This window comes from Daphnia carinata, chromosome 3, assembly GCF_022539665.2.
Source record: "Daphnia carinata strain CSIRO-1 chromosome 3, CSIRO_AGI_Dcar_HiC_V3, whole genome shotgun sequence".
Taxonomy (NCBI): domain Eukaryota; kingdom Metazoa; phylum Arthropoda; class Branchiopoda; order Diplostraca; family Daphniidae; genus Daphnia; species Daphnia carinata.
Window position 1 is genome coordinate 2,449,695 of NC_081333.1, and position 17,100 is coordinate 2,466,794.

The 17,100-nt window shown below is 39.3% G+C and overlaps 7 protein-coding genes across 9 annotated transcripts in view; 3 read left to right on the forward strand and 4 right to left on the reverse strand.

The window, feature by feature from the left end:
- Positions 1 to 239: 239 nt before the first annotated feature.
- Positions 240 to 1,781, reverse strand: LOC130693187 (uncharacterized). Its single transcript, XM_057516309.2, has 3 exons — positions 1,765 to 1,781; positions 1,619 to 1,721; positions 240 to 1,120 (listed from the first exon to the last, which is right to left on the reverse strand). Exons 1-3 carry the CDS (start codon positions 1,779 to 1,781, stop codon positions 467 to 469), a joined length of 774 nt encoding a protein of 257 aa, XP_057372292.1. The 3' UTR covers positions 240 to 466.
- Positions 1,782 to 2,369: 588 nt separating this feature from the next.
- LOC130693851 (dynein axonemal assembly factor 10-like) lies at positions 2,370 to 4,232 on the reverse strand. The gene is made up of 7 exons (XM_057517078.1): positions 3,948 to 4,232; positions 3,780 to 3,880; positions 3,477 to 3,709; positions 3,302 to 3,417; positions 3,108 to 3,242; positions 2,953 to 3,050; positions 2,370 to 2,893 (listed from the first exon to the last, which is right to left on the reverse strand). Exons 1-7 carry the CDS (start codon positions 4,119 to 4,121, stop codon positions 2,686 to 2,688), a joined length of 1,065 nt encoding a protein of 354 aa, XP_057373061.1. The 5' UTR covers positions 4,122 to 4,232; the 3' UTR covers positions 2,370 to 2,685.
- Positions 4,233 to 4,438: 206 nt separating this feature from the next.
- On the forward strand, positions 4,439 to 6,429 carry LOC130693823 (N-alpha-acetyltransferase 30-like). The gene is made up of 3 exons (XM_057517043.2): positions 4,439 to 5,222; positions 5,307 to 5,430; positions 5,515 to 6,429. Exons 1-3 carry the CDS (start codon positions 4,683 to 4,685, stop codon positions 5,706 to 5,708), a joined length of 858 nt encoding a protein of 285 aa, XP_057373026.1. The 5' UTR covers positions 4,439 to 4,682; the 3' UTR covers positions 5,709 to 6,429.
- On the reverse strand, positions 6,359 to 11,340 carry LOC130693846 (ESF1 homolog). The gene is given in 12 exon segments (XM_057517073.2): positions 6,359 to 6,580; positions 6,643 to 6,807; positions 6,874 to 7,599; positions 7,660 to 7,852; positions 7,921 to 8,215; positions 8,280 to 8,973; positions 9,977 to 10,072; positions 10,136 to 10,298; positions 10,366 to 10,613; positions 10,679 to 10,885; positions 10,951 to 11,118; positions 11,182 to 11,340. Coding segments are annotated over 12 exon segments (3,153 nt in total). The 5' UTR covers positions 11,257 to 11,340; the 3' UTR covers positions 6,359 to 6,457.
- Positions 11,341 to 11,763: 423 nt separating this feature from the next.
- Positions 11,764 to 13,047, forward strand: LOC130693825 (calaxin-like). Its single transcript, XM_057517047.2, has 5 exons — positions 11,764 to 11,904; positions 12,026 to 12,065; positions 12,131 to 12,290; positions 12,350 to 12,587; positions 12,670 to 13,047. The coding sequence occupies exons 1-5, from the start codon at positions 11,802 to 11,804 to the stop codon at positions 12,936 to 12,938; spliced, it is 810 nt and encodes a 269-aa protein (XP_057373030.1). The 5' UTR covers positions 11,764 to 11,801; the 3' UTR covers positions 12,939 to 13,047.
- A 168-nt stretch (positions 13,048 to 13,215) lies between these two features.
- On the forward strand, positions 13,216 to 15,028 carry LOC130693819 (aldo-keto reductase family 1 member B1-like). Its single transcript, XM_057517038.2, has 7 exons — positions 13,216 to 13,375; positions 13,441 to 13,608; positions 13,672 to 13,875; positions 13,939 to 14,186; positions 14,372 to 14,534; positions 14,683 to 14,783; positions 14,847 to 15,028. The coding sequence occupies exons 1-7, from the start codon at positions 13,301 to 13,303 to the stop codon at positions 14,875 to 14,877; spliced, it is 990 nt and encodes a 329-aa protein (XP_057373021.1). The 5' UTR covers positions 13,216 to 13,300; the 3' UTR covers positions 14,878 to 15,028.
- A 462-nt stretch (positions 15,029 to 15,490) lies between these two features.
- LOC130693838 (large ribosomal subunit protein eL33-like) overlaps positions 15,491 to 17,100 on the reverse strand; it is a 55,505-nt gene continuing 53,895 nt past the window's right edge. The window contains exons 1-5 of one of the 3 annotated variants that reach the window (XM_057517061.2): positions 16,723 to 16,853; positions 16,228 to 16,406; positions 15,893 to 16,037; positions 15,648 to 15,806; positions 15,491 to 15,582 (exon numbers count right to left, since the gene is read on the reverse strand). In XM_057517061.2, coding sequence (XP_057373044.1) covers positions 15,559 to 15,582; positions 15,648 to 15,806; positions 15,893 to 16,037; positions 16,228 to 16,403 — 504 coding nt within the window. In that variant the 5' untranslated portion in view covers positions 16,404 to 16,406; positions 16,723 to 16,853 and the 3' untranslated portion in view covers positions 15,491 to 15,558. Of the gene's footprint in view, positions 15,583 to 15,647; positions 15,807 to 15,892; positions 16,038 to 16,227; positions 16,407 to 16,678; positions 16,703 to 16,722; positions 16,854 to 17,100 lie in introns of those variants that run through there. The other 2 variants (XM_057517060.2, XM_059494706.1) reach the window with 2 other exon arrangements.

Sequence of the window (17,100 nt, forward strand, 5' to 3'; positions counted from 1 at the left end):
TGGTGTGGTTCGGAATAAGTCCAAAATAATAAATAAAATACACACGAACAAGTAAATTAAATGGAATTATTTTTATTGTCCCTCCTCCACCCTACATTCCGCCACTTTTTACATATTATACAATACATACATACATACATACATACATACATACATACATACATACATACATACATACATACATACATACATACATACATACATACATACATACATACATACATACATACATACATACATACACAACTTGTTAACCCGTTGGCTGCCGTTGCCCACGCAACCCGTAGGTTGCTTCAACTACAGTAGCTACTTGTCGCGTCTGAAGGATCCCGACCAAGGGGGGACTTGTCCGAAGACAAGTCCGGGCTGGCACGGTGATAGAGGCCATTATGGGAATGCACACCCCCGGCTTTCTATCACCGTGCCGAAAAGGAGAAGGCCCTGCTGGTGCATTGCCTACGCGCGCCTAAAGGCACGAGGCCTTTAGGCGCCTTGGCGACTGTTCCCCCCATGGCCATGGGGAGAACAGCGCCCGGTCCCTAAAAGCTACAAAAAAAATGGGAGAAAACGGGGTGGCAGCCAGCGGGTTAACAATACAACACAACATACAGAAATACAAAACAAAACAGTATCCGGGAAGTTCCGCGGCGAAGTCACGTTCTATCGCTATGAGTTTTTTCTTGGATTCGACTGTTCCATCGTTGTTGGTCACAGGCGAACGATGGCGATGAGGTGAAGACGTAGGCAGCGACGAGGCAGTGAGATGATGGCGATGAAGCGAAGGCGAAGACGGTGATGAGGCGAAGGCGAAGACGGTGATGAGGCGAAGGCGAAGAGACGAAGGCGAAGGCGAAGACGGCGAAGACGGCGAAGAGGGCGAAGAGGCGAAGAGACGAAGGCGAAGAGGCGAAGACGGCGAAGAGGCGAAGACGGCGAAGAGGCGAAGACGGCGAAGAAGCGAAGACGGCGAAGAGGCGAAGGCGGAGAGGCGAATAGGCGAAGGCGGAGAGGCGAATAGGCGAAGGCGGAGAGGCGAATAGGCGAAGACGAAGGCGAAGGCGAAGAGGCAAAGATGAAGACGGCGATGAGGCGAAAATGAGGACTTTGTTTCTTGTTGGCCCTGCGTAAAAAATGTTAAGAAATGAGACCAATGAACAGCAATATTATCATACAGCATTACTATTTGAATTAAGATTCAGGGAAATCAAATAACAAAATTTCGAGTAAAAACAGAAGTCACAAAATGGAATACTATGGTAAGAAAGATGAACAACAGATATCTTAAACCATAATAGCTGAACTAGTGGGCTTAAGCTTGAAAGACCAAAGTCAATCCTTTTGACTTAACCCACGATCCTGCATTAGAGGTTCATTATAAAGTCTCTAGCATTAAATTAACCAAAATGTTTCTGCTATGCTCTGTGAAGAACTATCAGACAGTAAATTCCAAAAGCATAAGTATGCATTTACCAAAGCAAACTCTGGGCATTAATTGTATGCTATCTGCTGTTTCACTTATCACTTGTTAATATACCAGGCTTCCACCTGCTCAGGTCTAACAAAAAAGCCAAAAAAAATATACCTAGATAAGAACAATAGATCTGTGTTACTTACTTACTAGTTTAGATACAGAAAGCAATAGGAAAACTTTCAAAAACCACAGAGCAAAAATGTTTCCATGTTCACACAACTTAAAATGGCTGACATGCAGACGACAGGAACTGTTCAATCCTATGGGTTTTAATCATGGCCTATTCGTAATACCCTAGCCGGAATTCCATTTTCCACTTTTTGGTAACTATTGCTTAATTGAAATGAGTGGAAAGAAGCAGTGGACAGTGGAGTTCGGTTTGATGTAATGTATAAAACTTGTGAAATTGTGTGGGAAAGGCGGAGCAATGCAAAATCAATTCCCTTTATAAATATTTATTTATCGATTCTTAGAAATGCAGTAGTGTAAAAAACTAATCATAGTTCAAGATATTACAATTCAAACCATCATCTGACAAACTACAAATTCTTTTACCACTTTTTCGATCTGAAATTTAGTATAACTCCGTGTAACAAAAAATAGGTAATTTTTTGGCTGTTTTCAAAGAAAACGTTTTTATATTGAAGAAGTTATGATGTAACTTCAACTGGCTATAACCGAAAAGCCGAAAAACTCAAGTCTGGCAGTTAAGTCAAAACACAGTGCGAAATCTGTAAGAGTCCTTATTAATGTCACAAAATAACATGACCGCAAATTGAACGGCTGGTTAGTTCAGAAATTGGAAAGAAAGGAATTGGAATAAGCTATTTTAAGAAAAAAAGGTTGGAGTCCGTACGGCATTTGTTTCTTCTTCGTAGGATTTTATAACAACAAATCCGATGTTTTATTGGTTTTATTGCAAATCATTTTTGGCAGAAAATGGCCAGCCCGTTTTAAACTCATAAATATAAAGAAAAACATAATAAGATTAAACATCATGAAGCCTGATCAGTAAATGACTTCTACAGCTTCCCAATTACAAACAGGATGGAAACCATATGTACCAATGTCCATGATCATTGTTAGGTTTGTTTCACAAAAATTTTCGAAATGTTCAGAGATTACCTCCAAATGACAAGACGTTTCATACACCTGAATTCCAGAATGAATGAATTCCAGACAACTGCAAATTGTGAATTAGGGCTTTGAGCAAATCAAAGGCAGTTAAGTTTTGTGACTGCAAGGATTCGCAAAGTCTGGTCGAAGCTCGTGCTGGCTGCCAAACCCAGTTTATCGGCATTCCAACTAAAAGACGTTATAGGTTGCTCAGCTACTCCAACTTCATGAATCAGCTTCAGGTTACCAGCAATACCCTCAAGGGCACCATCAGACGCCTTAGCGCTCCTTTTTGACGGGTATTCACTAAACGAAGAAAAATGTTGATGAAATGTTATCGGTACTCTTTCGTACAGACAAGTTACTATTGCCATAAACAAAGCGATCCATTCCCGCCAGAAGTCATAAAGACATCGCGGTTCTGAGGCAAATGGTTACCACTCCAAACTGTAGATTTATGAGCCTAAAAATCGTAACTGGTTAGAATTTACATTTTTCATAGGTGTGTGAACTTAGTTACTTTTTGTCGAGTAAAAGCGTAGCCTTTAGTAGGATGCTTGGTGGTCAAATCAAAGACAAAAATTCGAGAATCCAAAGTACAGACATTCAACTTGTTCGGTTCGATATCTTTACGGTCGAATTCTATGCTACATATCTATTTGAAAGAAAATTCAGGCTTGGGCACAAATGAGAAAAAGTTTTAGGATATCTTACGCCATTTCCAACATTGGTTTCCCACTGAACTTTCATTGTCTTCAGGTCAAAGATTTTTAAATCACCATTATCAAATCCAGCGGCCAAAAGCCTTTCTGAAGCATTATATGCACTCCCTTTAGAGAAATATCAACTGTTAATATTTAACTTTAAATATTGTTACAATCTACAATACCGAAGGCTACGGTCCAGCAATCACGCCGGGTTTGACCTTCTTCGGGCTCAAGAATCGCGACTGGACGATCCTTTTGGCGTACATCCCAAATTTTAACACAACCATCCCTACTGCAGGTAGCTAATTCAGCTGCTCCCTTTCCAACATTGACACCACCGACTCCATCAATATGATTAATGATTGAAGTGTGAGCACTAGCTGAGTAAACTGCAGTGTTTGGTTTCTCCAAGTCCCTAGAATAAAAAAAAAAGTCAAACCATGTAATTGGAAGATTACTAATACTTTTCATCACATTAAACTCACCAAAGATTCAGATTCCCATTAAAATCTCCAGTGGCCATTAACCGGTTTTCAAATGACGATGCTGCAAAAGTTCCACATTTCAAGGCAAAAGGTTTTTCAACCTAGTACAGATTTAGCCATTTATTTGTATAAAATAAAAAGAAAGCAATGACAATTTTATCATAATACTTCAGTAATAAGCTCAGGTACTCCTTTGCAAAGGTTATATATTTGCCACACTCCTGTTCCCCTTGGATGGGAACCTAAAACAACTAGTCGAGCACTGCTCGGGATCCATCTGACACAAAAGAGTGTAAAATTCACGGGTTTCTCGTTTAAAACAAGGATTCTCGAATTCGTCATTTTCAACGTTAAATCACGCAATCGTGCGCGTATCAATCAACCACCGCTGATTTGTGGAACAACATAAACGAAAATCCTTATGCTGACTGCAATTTTGTTTAGACCGCTACCAATAACTAGGTAACCATGACAATAGAACGTTGTCAGGCAGAAAATTAAAATGTAAAGCCAAAAAATAATTGTCTATACTAGTAAAGAACTAAATTTTTTTGAGCACTCTATTATTACGTACCAACATTAAAATAGTAACCATACCTTTAAAAAAAAATTGGTTTGTTTAACAATCTTGTGCTGCCGGGCCTGAGGTACTGATTACTGAAGGTCCTTCTGCTTTTGTGCTTTTGGTCATGTACTCTATTGTTGAATATCTAGATTGTTTGATTTTTACCTAATACTGCTATACCTTATTGTCCAAATGCCTTAATTATTTGGGAGTAAAACAACTAGTTGGAAATCTAATACTGCAAGAACAAGATAAGGTGGAATTCGTCGTGCAATCATGATTTTTTATGCCTAACTCTGCCTGGTTTCAAGACAATGTGCGTCTGAACTGGTGAAAAAATGGCCCCGAAGAAGAAACCAAATAAGCCGGTTAATAACCACCAACCTTCAGATCCAGGCCTTGTGTCCAAAATCAATTTAAACAATGAAGCTATAGATTCGACAAGCAAAAACCACAAGTTAAATGGTCACATTTTAACTGATAAACAAATGGTTGGAGATACTGGTGTTCATTTGAATGGATGCAATGGGACTCACTTGTCTGATTCTAGTGAAAGTTCTTGTTCCAATATTCACACATCTAGTCCACAGGAGTGTACCAATTCGGAATCAGGTTCATCAGCAGAAGTGATTGGTGCCTGTTTAAACCGATTGACAATTGGGAGTGGTTCTAGCGGTCTCCCGTGTGAGAATAGTGGGGAACAACTTGCACAAGACCCTTTAGCCAACCCTTTGGTTAAACAAGTGACTTATGTACAATATCAGTCTGAGCTTCAAATGCCTGACATTATGAGGCTAATACAGAAGGATTTATCAGAGCCTTATTCAATATACACTTATCGATACTTTATACACAACTGGCCCATGTTGTGTTACCTGGTGAGTAATCAAAGATGATGCTCCTCTAGTAGGAATCAGTTTTTTTATCAACATTTTATGCAATAATGAAACATATTGAGTCAGGCAATGTATGGAGAAAAATGTGTTGGAGCAATTGTTTGTAAATTGGATGTCCATAAGAAAATTGTTCGCCGCGGCTACATTGCTATGCTAGCCGTAGACGAGAAGTACCGACAGGAAAAGATTGGTACGTGATGGTCTGAACAAGAAGAGAAAAACATCGTACTTAACATTGCAATGCCTTTTCCTAAAATCCTTCACTGTTTACCAGGTTCCAATTTAGTTATGAAAGCTATTGCTGCCATGGTTGCTGACGGAGCTGATGAAGTAGTTTTGGAAACAGAAATAACTAACGAACCGGCGCTACGTCTCTACGAGAATTTAGGCTTCGTCCGCGACAAGCGACTTTTTCGGTACTATTTAAATGGCGTAGATGCTTTACGTCTGAAATTGTGGCTTCGTTAAAGAAAGTGAGGTAGATTCTCGTCAAATGGGAAACCTTGCCTAACTTGACTTTGTTCTCAAGGGTTTAGTTGTTCTATCTATCCCGGTTCGATCTTCCCCACTATCTGTCGCTCTTTTGTTGTTGTTTTTTAAACTGAATTGTCCTATTTTCTTTCTTCCTTCCCTTCGCCGGGATTTTCATCGCTAGTCTTGGTTGTTTACTCCCTATTACTTTCCCTTGCTATTATTCTTAATTCTTTATAATCTGTCAGTCTTGTTTTGACGGTAGCTTTTGTCCGCGCGCCTGTTGTCTCTTTCCACCCAGAATTCGGCTATTGAGCACCGGAAATCATCTTCTTTGAAAACAATACAGCACAGATGCTGAGCGACTTTCACAAAATTGTTTTGCGTGTTTGTACATACATGACGGGATCATTCATAGCCCCGCGTTGAATTGCAGCCTTGTATCTTTGTATCCACATTTCTTGGAAAGCAAGTGGCAATTTTTTTTGTTGATTATTTCTTGCGCCGCGTTCGTGCTCCACTTTGGTAAACGAACACATGGGCTGACTGATTTTTTTTATAGTATGCCTTCTTCCTTTATGTTATCATTACTATAATTTTTTTCAAGTTTCTTTGTTCTCCAGAATGAGCCCAACATCATCTTTGAATAATCGTCCTTCAAATTGGGGCAGTTGTTTATAATTTTTGATGTGCAAGTGAATACACTATCCGGATGACGCGAGTGTACTATATTGCCAATTTTTTTTTCAGTGTCGTGCAGATTGGAATTTTTTCTGGTTTTTCTGCATTGAGGTTTTTACTTTGACAGAGCGTACAAGCCGAGATAACTCCGAGTCCATCTTAGGTTTCTTCGCTTCTCCTTGTTCCTGCTACAGAAAAGGTAAACCATGACGTATAGATTACAGGATACAGAAACAGTGTGGCAACATACTGGATGATTTGTTACTTCAGGATTAGGTTCACTCTTTCTCCGTTTTTGTTTTTCTAGCAAAATAGTTTCCATGGCTTCCGTTTTCTTGAAATTGGAGTCGGAAGGATCCAAATTAAAATGATGAGAAGTAAATAATGCTGCAAATCTAGCATCGTCGACCTGAATCTGATTTTGAAAATGCGACAATATTAAATTATGAATTTCAAAACGATGATTTAATCAAAACACTACCTTAAAATCGTCATTTTTAGGTTTTTCGGTTTCATTCGTTTTCTTTGTACCCTTTTTGGCGGATCGTTTTTCGTCTTTGATGATGGACTTAAGGTTAAAATGCCGCTTGCCGTCATTATCGTCCATCAAAAGTAATTCGAGTTCAGCGGCTTTGGTTGCCTCATCAGCAGAATAAGACGTCTCTTCTACCTTTTTACTCTTCGAATTCGGCTTCTTTTTACGGAAATCTTCTTTCTCAAATTCTTCCTTGAAGTATGGGTCGTTCATGTCGATATCAGAGGGTATGTCATCACATTCTTCTTCGTCATCGGAAGGCGACGCAATTTCTATCTGTTTCTTTTCTTGTCGTTTAGCCTTTCGCTTCTCTCTGCGCTTGGCTAACTGCTGTTCCCACGGAGTTTCCAGCGCTTTCTCTGCCATCTTCTTTTTAACCATCTCTTCAGCTTTGCTTTGGAGTCCAACACCCCAACTAATTTCCATTTCTACGTCGCCTTTGTTCTTCTTTGCCGTTTCTTCAGACTGAGCGATTGTAGCCAACAAATTCCGATATTTAGCTATTCGTTCGCTCTCGCCTATGCAAGACTCTGCCCCGTCCACTTCTTCGTCGTCAACGAGGCTTTTTGTTTTTATCGGGTTTTCATCTTCGTCTTCCTCTTCGGAAGAAGTAGCCAAAAAGTTTTTAATTCTCTCATCATCTACATCTAATGTTGGTTTTCCGTTCTTGCCCTAGAAAAAGAAATAACATACAGATTTGTTTTTTAGTTTAGAAACTAAGGACAAGGATACTTTGAAAAGCTTTTGCATTGTTTGCATTCTGGAAGGGTCAGTTTCGTCCCATGTGAGGTGAACTTCAGCTTGTTGCAATGCTGACGTCATGAAAATCTGAGGTTCATACTGTGACACGTCTGGCATGGAATTGCATACATCATGGGGCTTTTCATCGAAAACCATATCGTCAGGAATGAAACGCAAATCTAGCCTAAATTAGGAAAAAATCTCTCATATAGAGTTTGTTGGTGTCTTAAGGATTTGAATGAATGTTCTTACCTTGCTGCACTGGATTCGAATTCTTGTCCGTCACATTCTTCGTATATTTTGTTGGCAGTTTCGGCCGAATCACATTCAACTACAGCATAGTAGTACTTGAGTCGATTAATTTGGTATTGTCGCAACTTTTCACGATGGTAGTCGTCTACTTCGTCAGTTTCACCTTTGTCTTCTGTACTAGTTACCACATTATGTTTCATCTCAACCAATTCCTTTGGCCCTAGTACTTCTTCTTCTTTCATTCTTTCTAATCCATATTGAGATGGGAAAATGGTTACATTTCGCACACTACCGCCTGTTGAAGCAGACAGAATAGAGAATTATTGCTAATGATGTAATCATACTAATCCACAATATACCTTGAGGAGCAAATGATTGCATAACAACCATTAGATCAACAGCTCTAATTCGATCCCAATCCATATTGCAAATTGCTAAACGGAAAGTGGCTGTGTCAGTCTCTTCTGCATCTTTGTCAAGCTCTCCCCAGTCATGGATAACTTCTTGATCAACTTCTTCTTCATCAGATTCCTCTTCTGATGAAGAACTATCAGAGAACAAGAGGCCTTCCCCTCTAGCATAATCTACATTCAAGTCTTGTAATTTTGCTTTCACAGCATCATTCAACTCCAGTGTTGGTTCATCTTTATCTTCTTGTACATCAGATACATGGAATCCATTTACAATTTTTGTGTTATTCTTCAAGATGGGTTTTGTTGGTTTCTTTGCCTTTTCTTGATTTTCGTGATCTTCAATTTCAATTTCCTTTTCAACATCACTATTCAAATCTTCTTCATCAGCATCATTGTTCTCTGCATCACTATCTTCTGATTCGATTTCATAGAAATCTTTCAATTGTTCGTTACTAGTGAGATTGGATGGTTTGCCACGTTTGTCGACGGTGTACTTTAACTTGAACTGTCGCTCATTGAACATGGCATTGAACCGCTTGTCAACAACGACTTTCCTAGTAGAGGCAGGCACTCGACGAAAGCGAGGATCCTTGCCAATATTAGCGAAACGCTTATCGTTTAAGGCAGAATCCATTTTTGTCTTGTGCAATTTTTTAATAACGAAAAACAACAACTACTTGCTTTCCACGTTTTAAGAGGTTCTATCACACACGTGAAATTGAAAAGACTCGACATGTGCAGACGACACTCTTCAAAAATCGATTCTGCAATCGATCAATGAGGAACAACAAATGTTATTGCAATTGATAAGAGATGCAAACAGCCGCACGTATTTCCAGTCATTTCAATTGGAAATACGTCTTCAAATCTCTACTCTATAATGGGTGCTTTGCAACATAATACAGACTAAATATTAAAAAAGTAATAATTTAAAATAGCATAACAAGAAAGTTTTGAACCCGTGAAATCAGCATGGCATACGCGAACTATACCTCAGCGCCATACACCACTTGGACATACTATATACATATGTACATAATGTGCCTATTTGAACGGGTGACACCCAAAGTAAAATTTGGTTGGAATGTGCGGTCCTGGCATAATGGCTATGGCCCTCGCTTGGTAATCTGAAGACCCGGGTTCAAGTCCCGCCACTGCCAATTTCGAAGCCTTTCAAGCTCCCCTCCCACCCACCACCGCCCATCAATGAAGATTCTTCACAACGGATTCGCAAGATTCATCTCAACGGAGCAATATTCTACATCTCAACGAATTACGCAAGATTCTACATCAAGAAAGAAGAAGAGGAAAGGAAGAGAGCCCCGTAATTTTTTTGTATGCACACCAGTACGGCGTACAGTAGTAGGTAGGCAGGTTAGTAATACTTAAACTTTTTAAAATACTTAAATTTCCAATATGTATCCGTTTTTGGCGATTACAACACTATTTAGCTGCTTTCAACAATTAAAGAAACTTAGATCTTTTTATTTTTTAAGCACTTTTCAACGCGCTTCTTTAATTTAGAATGGAATATGAAAAGGGAACTCCGGACTTTCTGTTGCCCTTCAAACGAAAAGAAAAATTTTTGAATCATTACTAAAGATACGAAATTTTTAACAATCTAAGTAAATCTGAACTATGACTTACTCGGCTAGAAATTTAAAATCGAATGTCCTATCATTTTTATCCAAGCTATCCAGCTTACTAATTTCAGAATCCGATAAAACAAAATCGAAAACCTGTCAATTCAATAAGATGTTAGACAACGTATCGAATTTTAAAGAAACAAAGTCTAAAATTACCCCCAAATTTTCCTGAATTCGAGTTTTTGAAACACTTTTTGGTATAACGACGACATCTTCTTGTATTAAATGGCGGAGAAGAATTTGAGCAGGAGTTTTTGAGTGTTTCTGGGCGATTTCCAAGACTACGGGGTCTTCAAGTACACCTGGAATTGCGGGTGGCCTAAAACAATAGTACAAGAAGAACAATTTTATGTGAATTTAATACGCAAGCAGTAGGCACTACTTACGGTAGTCCACGTTTAGCGTTCAACTCAATCCTTCCTTTTGACCCAAGTGGGCCATAAGCGCAAACTGTAATGCCGTGTTTTGCGCAAGCGGCTCGTAACAACTTTTGCTGAAAATATGCATGCAGTTCCACTTGTAAGTTCGCAGGCTTGATCCGGGATGCTTGCACAATCCTTTCGATTTGCTCGCTATTAAAGTTAGACAAGCCAATTGATTTTGCGCGGCCGGCATCCACTTGAGCTTCCATTGCCTATCAAACATTATAATACGGATTGAATAGCATTATTTACTACGAGGCTAGCATTAACTTTTTACCTTCCACAAGGCAACAATATCGGTTGTCATATCAACTTTGGCTTTGCCCTCTTCGTCACGGGGAAAAAGGTCCGTGTCGTCTTTTCCAGGGAGAAATCCGACGGGGAAATGTATCAAGTACAGATCCACATAATCTAGCTTCAAACTTTCAAGCGAAAGCTTTATAAATTTCTCTACTTTGTCAGGAGAGTTTCCAATCAGCGGCAGCTGGTAAGCAAATAAAACATTTTTAACTAATCGTTCATTTTCATTGTGCTGAATTTCAAACTTACTTTTGTGGTTATAAAAAGCTCTTCACGTTTCACTTTACCAGCTTTAATCCATTCGTCAATCACTTCGCCGATGGCCCCCTCATTTTGATAATTGAAGGCTGTATCAATATGACGATAACCTGCTTCAAAAGCCCATTGAACAGCTGCTTTAACTTCCTCATCTGGTGCCTAATGTAATCAAAAACTGCTATACAACTCAGAATATTCGAATAAAAATGCGTATATCAATACCTGCCAAGTTCCTAGTCCGACCAGGGGCATACCGTGGCCATTCCAAAAGGAAATATCCGTTTTGAGGTTCGTCATCTTTAGCTCTGGTACCTGTGGGAAAACTAAAACATTAAGATACACAGCAGAAATTGAAAACACTTTTAAAGCTATACAATATAACGATCAATAGCGTTTCAGAAATACCTTCTTATCATCAAGTAGGATAAGTTATCTGAATGCTGATTAATTGCACGATCAGACCGCTTGACGTATCGTAGAGAGTGAGCAATTTATCGAGACGCGAAAGGTGATAAGGCAAATTTTAACGTGAGTGAATCCCGCTGTAGGGCGCACGAATAATGAAAAGCCCGACACCTGTCGTATTTGTTACGAAGCGCAGGTAGCATAACAGGGACGCTATGTAATTTTTAATATCACGAATACAATAAATAATTGAATAGGATATTCTTATTCGGACTTTCTATCGAATACATGAATGCAAGCAAGCATCGCAAGATTAGTGAAATCCACTGTAACAATAGGATTTCAAAACCGAACATCTTGTTGACGTTACCATGGAGACTTCTCTAATGTATAATTCGTAGGTTGCTATCGAATTTAGCAGTAAGAAATCTTGCATAATGAAGAGTGCACGAAAAAAAGCGAAAGCGGTACCAAAATTCATCGGTCGTTTCAATCCAGCCGAAGCTCAAGCTTTAGGCAGAATATTTCTTAAAATAACAGGTATACAGCCCTTTAATTAATTTAATAAAGATTAAGAAGGCAGTCTGTTTCTCTTTGGTGTCCGTTCTTTACTTTACTTTCTTAAAACAAATTTGTTGGTGTGTTTTTATCTTGATAACAGATTCAGGTCGATTGGACAGGACTCAGTTTCGTGATATTTTGTAAGACGCCTCCACGTATTCCTTTAATAAGCATTATCCGTGGACGATCAATAATTTTTGTGCAGGCACTCAACGTTCGACATGAACGACGATTCATTAATGGACCGCATATTCCGTACCTTTGACCACGATTCCGATGGATATCTGACTTGCAACGAATGGCTGACCGGACTTTGGATATTTTTAAAGGGAAATGTCACAGAGCAAACAGCATACTGTTTCCAAGTACAAAATTTGCAACAGTAAACTCGCTAAGCTCCATTATGCATTCTCGATTTCTTAAGGTCTACGACATTGACGGTGACGGATACTTGTCAAAAGGGGATCTGTTTCAGCTATTGAAATCCAGCCTACGTCCCGCTATAGCTAAAGCGATGCCGTTCGGTCAGCGAGGAGGTAATGAACAGACTCCAGCCGATTCACCAAGAACTGCACGAAGTCACAGGCAAATCACGCGGGGACACACAGAAGAGGTGGATAAAGAAATTGATTTGGATTTAGTCGATGAAGACAAACCGTCAGGTAAAGAAATAATCGAAAAGCTGTGCAATTGTTCAGGATTCCCTTAAGAAACATAACAGAAACTTGCGCTGAACGAACGTAGGTGGCCCGACCGCAGCGGTTATGGGAAACAATGAAGACGACCCTGACGAGGGTCCTAGGGATCTAAGTGAAATGGCGTTAGGTCTTTTAGACCGAGACATGGACGGTCGAGTATCATTAGAAGATTTCCTTCAATCAGTCCAGAACGATTACCTCTTGATGGAAATTTTGGGATCTTGTTTGCCATCGGGCGCAAGGGCTGCGGCTGTTCTGGCCGCGCTGAGTGGCAATGGAACGCTTCCTATTTCTGTTCCTCCACCTTCCACATGAACATTCAAGCTCTTCGCTTTGTTTTTTTTTTAATGTATCTGATATAGCTAGACAGTTGACGAGTTTACCTTCTTTGGTACTTGATTATCATAACATTACTGTTTGCACGTTATTATTTATAGACTAATACCCAGTGCGCAAAATACACAAAATGTCGGAAAAACCAGAGAAAAACCAGTTTTCGTTTACGGAAAAACCACTTCTTATTCATATCTTTTAAAGAAAAGTAAATAAAGTGATCGTAGTACGAATGGATAACTAATATCTGACGTACAGAGTATATAGACCTATCAGTTCTCGCTGATACTTGGACTAGTACTGGCACGCTCTCTTGTCGCTAAGGCCGCTAAAAAAGAAAAAAGATGTCAACCTGCCATGATAACATCACCTTTTGGAATGGACAAAAAATGCCCATTGTTGGGCTTGGAACTTGGCTGGTAACTTTACATCCCCCTGTTTCTTTTACAAGCTTTCTATTGATTCAAACATCCTTCTCTCGCAGTCTTCGAAAGAAGAAATTCAAACAGCAGTGAACGCTGCTTTAGAAGCCGGTTATCGTCACATTGATACTGCTTATTTGTATTCAAATGAGGACGCTATTGGGGAGGTTTTGCAGCAATGGATCACCTCGGGAAAGGTTAAACGAGAAGAGCTTTTCATCGTTACCAAGGTATGCAAAATTATTGATTTTGAAACGTGGTTCCGATGCGCTATATTATGCATGTTTCATTAGCTACCAATGATTGGAAATCGATCTGAGCATGTAGAAAGATTTCTGAAAAAATCACTGCAGAATCTTCGACTAGACTACGTCGACTTGTATCTAATCCACGCACCCATTGGCCTCACCGCCAAACATGACGATGATCTTTTCCCCATGAATGCTGACGGTTTTGTTGTGTTGGACAATGATACAGACCTTGTGGACCTTTGGAAGGTATTACAACTACGGGATAAATAGGTTGGTCTCGATTTTATTTAATTTTTCCCCGCCAATTAGGGAATGGAAAAACAAGTCGATGCTGGCTTGACCAAATCGATTGGTCTTTCCAATTTCAACGAGGAACAGATTGAGAGAATTGTCAAGGCGGCTCGGATAAAGCCTACAAATCTGCAGGTGGAATTGCATGCTGAGTTCCAGCAAAAATCACTCAGGGATTTCTGCAATAAGCATGGAATAACGATCGTCGCTTACGCTCCGTTAGGCTCGCCGGGTCGTAATGCTTTTTATACCAGCGTTGGCATGGCGTAAGTCACCCCTTTAAAGTGCTTACAAACTTCTCAGTAAAAACTGTAAAATCACATCAAAACCCAACTACAGAAATGCTATAGGGTTTGTACCGCTGTCTTACAGAATATGAGTGGCATAAATAATCTTTTACAATTATTACTGCTAATTTTGTTGTAAGACTGATTAACGTTTAATAATGCAGCGTACCAGACCTTCCCGACTTGATCCAAAATCCAGTGGTTGTCAAAATAGCCGAAAAATACAAGAAATCCAGTGCACAAGTTCTGCTGAGGTACCTGATGCAACTTGGTCTTGCTGTTATTCCTAAAAGTGTCACACCTGCACGTATCCATGCCAACTTCCAGGTACAGTTCTTAGCTATAACCTCTTTATAATGTTAAAATAAGTATACAAAATAAACAAATAAAAAGAGGAAAATGGTGGCCTCACTTCAATAACAGTAAATTGTGAATCTTTTAGTTAAAATGTTCTCATTTAATTTGAACTCGACAGGTATTTGACTTTGTCCTATCAGCCACTGATATGTCAGAACTAGAAGGGCTAGAGCAAGGAAAAAAAGGACGCACATTTGATCTTGCTACAACTCTCAGAGGGTAACTGTTACTTACGTTTTACAAAATCGGTTTTAAAGCTAATAATTTGTTTCTTACAATTAGGGCTGACAAACACCCTGAAAATCCTTTTTGAGGTCACTAAATAAAAGCTTAATTGTCCTACACATTCAGTAATTAGAATAAGGCATGAAACTCTTACCTTTTAGTGTAGGCTATAAATGTGGAATTAGCAAGTTGCTTTCATAACGAGAACTTTTAAAATACACAAGTAAACAGATGGACAACCATTACTCACTGTGTTGAAAATGTGCGCGGAAATGAACATTCCGCGCAATTTATGTGAATATACTGTATCCATCTTCAGGTTTGTGAAACTATTTTACGAACTCTACAAAACATTCCGCGCAAGGTTAAAACTGCCTACTGACGGGAGACTAGTATTTATAGATAACTTCCGTTACGTTTTGTCTTATTTCTGTTATTTTAGAAGTTCTGTGCGTCGCCCGCAACTAATTGTAATGTGAGCCAGGAGACGCATTATCAGTAACGCACAAAGCCATACTTACAGTACGCTGAATGTATATGAGCAGTTCCTAAAAATAAATCTACAGGTAAATGCTTTTCATGGCCAAGCACTTGGTATCGAACTGTTTTTCATATACCCTATCTTGACGCTTAATACAGATGGTGAAAAGTATCAAGTTCCTACGCAAATGTTGTAGATATAAAAACAAGTGTAAATAGAATTGGTTTTAAACAATTTTTTTTTCACGGAGCAGTTTATTACAGCGCCATGTGAAACAAACATCCACATTTAGATGGTCGACGGGTACATCATCTGTTAAACAAAATTACCAGTCAAGATTTACTGTTTAATATAACGTTAACTCACAAGCTACTTACGATGCGAACGCGGTGTCCCATAGCGACAGCGGGCAGGTTGGACTTGAATTTAGCTCGTACGGCTCCTGCACCTCCATGAGGCCGTGTAACTTTACCCCAGATTGCGCGGATTTTGGATTTCTTTGATTTGTCACCAAGAGATGCTTGGTAGCGTTTTCCCTATTAGCGTAATCCAGAATAGATCGTTAACAGAATCCAGCCTAGTTTTTAACTACTCTAAAGTTTCATAACACAAGTGATAGTACCTTGTAGACAAAGGCACACCGCTTGCCAACATAGAACCAGGCATCTTCTTTCTTCTGACATCCCTCAATGGTGAGGAGAGCTGTGTTTTCATGCTGATTCCTCAGACCACGTTTGTAGCCAGTGAAGATGGCCTTGGCATAGAGCCTAATTTCAAAAATATTGAGATGTTAATGTAGCCAAGAACATGTTGACAGAAGTACAAACAAAAGACAACACAATTTTAGGCAAATAATTTAGCATGGATTTGCGGCCGCAGGAATATAGTTGATTACACTGTGGCTATTAGACCATGCATTATCACACACTATGACAACAGTAGAAACAACAGTTTTACCTGGAGAATGGCCTTTTGGTAGCCTTCACCTTGCGCTTCTTGATTTTGGTGGCATCTGCTTTCTCTGTAGCCTTCTCGGCTGGCTTCTTCTCCGCCTTTTTAGTTGTCTTCTCTGGCTTGTCACCGGCCACTTTAGCAACCTTGGTTACCTTTTTCTCGGTCTTCTTCTCCACCATTTTCTAAAGTCAAAATATAAGATGTATAACAGAAAACGAAAATCCTTTAAGGCAATCACGAACCACCCATTATATCTAACAGAACGGAACAGAAATACACGAGTATAGATAAACAATATGTCAAACATGTGTGATTCGGCAGGACAGTCAAGCTTATATCCATCAAAAGCAATAACATCCGATTCGAAAAACACAAACCGAACATATTTCTAGATTGGTCACAATCCTGAATAGCTTAAATATAGTTTTTAGAAATGATCAACTATCTAACTCACTTTGAGATGCTCGAACGAAAGAAAAGTATAAAAGGATTTCTCACCCGCTTTTTCGGAGACGACTATGGGAAAGACTCGTGACAGTAGTGGCCTCTAGAGCCGAAGAAAAGAAGGAATTCGGCGTAGTTGCCAAATGAGGAAAAAAACTATGGAACTGAAATGGAAAATGGAATAAACAGTATCCCAAATTCCCGATCCCAAAATCAAAATTCCAAATGCTAGAAATCAGAAATGTGTTGGAAATTTCTGAATAACATTTTCTTGCATGGATTTATGATGCCAAGTTTTCTTCTCAGACATGATTTGAGGTATTTTATTGATATTTATGTAATTTTTTGCAATTATTGTGAATTCATTAGGTTCGGCAACATTTGTCGAACGTAGCGAGGCTGTTTCTTGGCGCTTATTCGAACCAGTAAATC

What these genes read in the sequence shown, in the direction of transcription:
- LOC130693819 (XM_057517038.2), top strand. Translation starts at nt 13,301, where the DNA reads ATGTCAACCTGCCATGATAACATCACCTTTTGGAATGGACAAAAAATG. An exon ending in TATACCAGCGTTGGCATGGC is followed by an intron (nt 14,187 to 14,371) that starts GTAAGTCACCCC and finishes TTAATAATGCAG; the next exon opens with CGTACCAGACCTTCCCGACT. An exon ending in CTTGCTACAACTCTCAGAGG is followed by an intron (nt 14,784 to 14,846) that starts GTAACTGTTACT and finishes TCTTACAATTAG; the next exon opens with GGCTGACAAACACCCTGAAA.
- LOC130693825 (XM_057517047.2), top strand. Translation starts at nt 11,802, where the DNA reads ATGAAGAGTGCACGAAAAAAAGCGAAAGCGGTACCAAAATTCATCGGT. An exon ending in AATATTTCTTAAAATAACAG is followed by an intron (nt 11,905 to 12,025) that starts GTATACAGCCCT and finishes TCTTGATAACAG; the next exon opens with ATTCAGGTCGATTGGACAGG. An exon ending in CGATGAAGACAAACCGTCAG is followed by an intron (nt 12,588 to 12,669) that starts GTAAAGAAATAA and finishes GAACGAACGTAG; the next exon opens with GTGGCCCGACCGCAGCGGTT.
- LOC130693187 (XM_057516309.2), bottom strand. An exon ending in TGCTTTCTGTATCTAAACTA is followed by an intron (nt 1,121 to 1,618) that starts GTAAGTAAGTAA and finishes TTTTTTACGCAG; the next exon opens with GGCCAACAAGAAACAAAGTC.
- LOC130693851 (XM_057517078.1), bottom strand. Translation starts at nt 4,121, where the DNA reads ATGACGAATTCGAGAATCCTTGTTTTAAACGAGAAACCCGTGAATTTT. An exon ending in AATGGGAATCTGAATCTTTG is followed by an intron (nt 3,710 to 3,779) that starts GTGAGTTTAATG and finishes TTTTTATTCTAG; the next exon opens with GGACTTGGAGAAACCAAACA. An exon ending in TTGCTGGACCGTAGCCTTCG is followed by an intron (nt 3,418 to 3,476) that starts GTATTGTAGATT and finishes ATTTCTCTAAAG; the next exon opens with GGAGTGCATATAATGCTTCA.
- LOC130693823 (XM_057517043.2), top strand. Translation starts at nt 4,683, where the DNA reads ATGGCCCCGAAGAAGAAACCAAATAAGCCGGTTAATAACCACCAACCT. An exon ending in GGCCCATGTTGTGTTACCTG is followed by an intron (nt 5,223 to 5,306) that starts GTGAGTAATCAA and finishes ATATTGAGTCAG; the next exon opens with GCAATGTATGGAGAAAAATG. An exon ending in GTACCGACAGGAAAAGATTG is followed by an intron (nt 5,431 to 5,514) that starts GTACGTGATGGT and finishes ACTGTTTACCAG; the next exon opens with GTTCCAATTTAGTTATGAAA.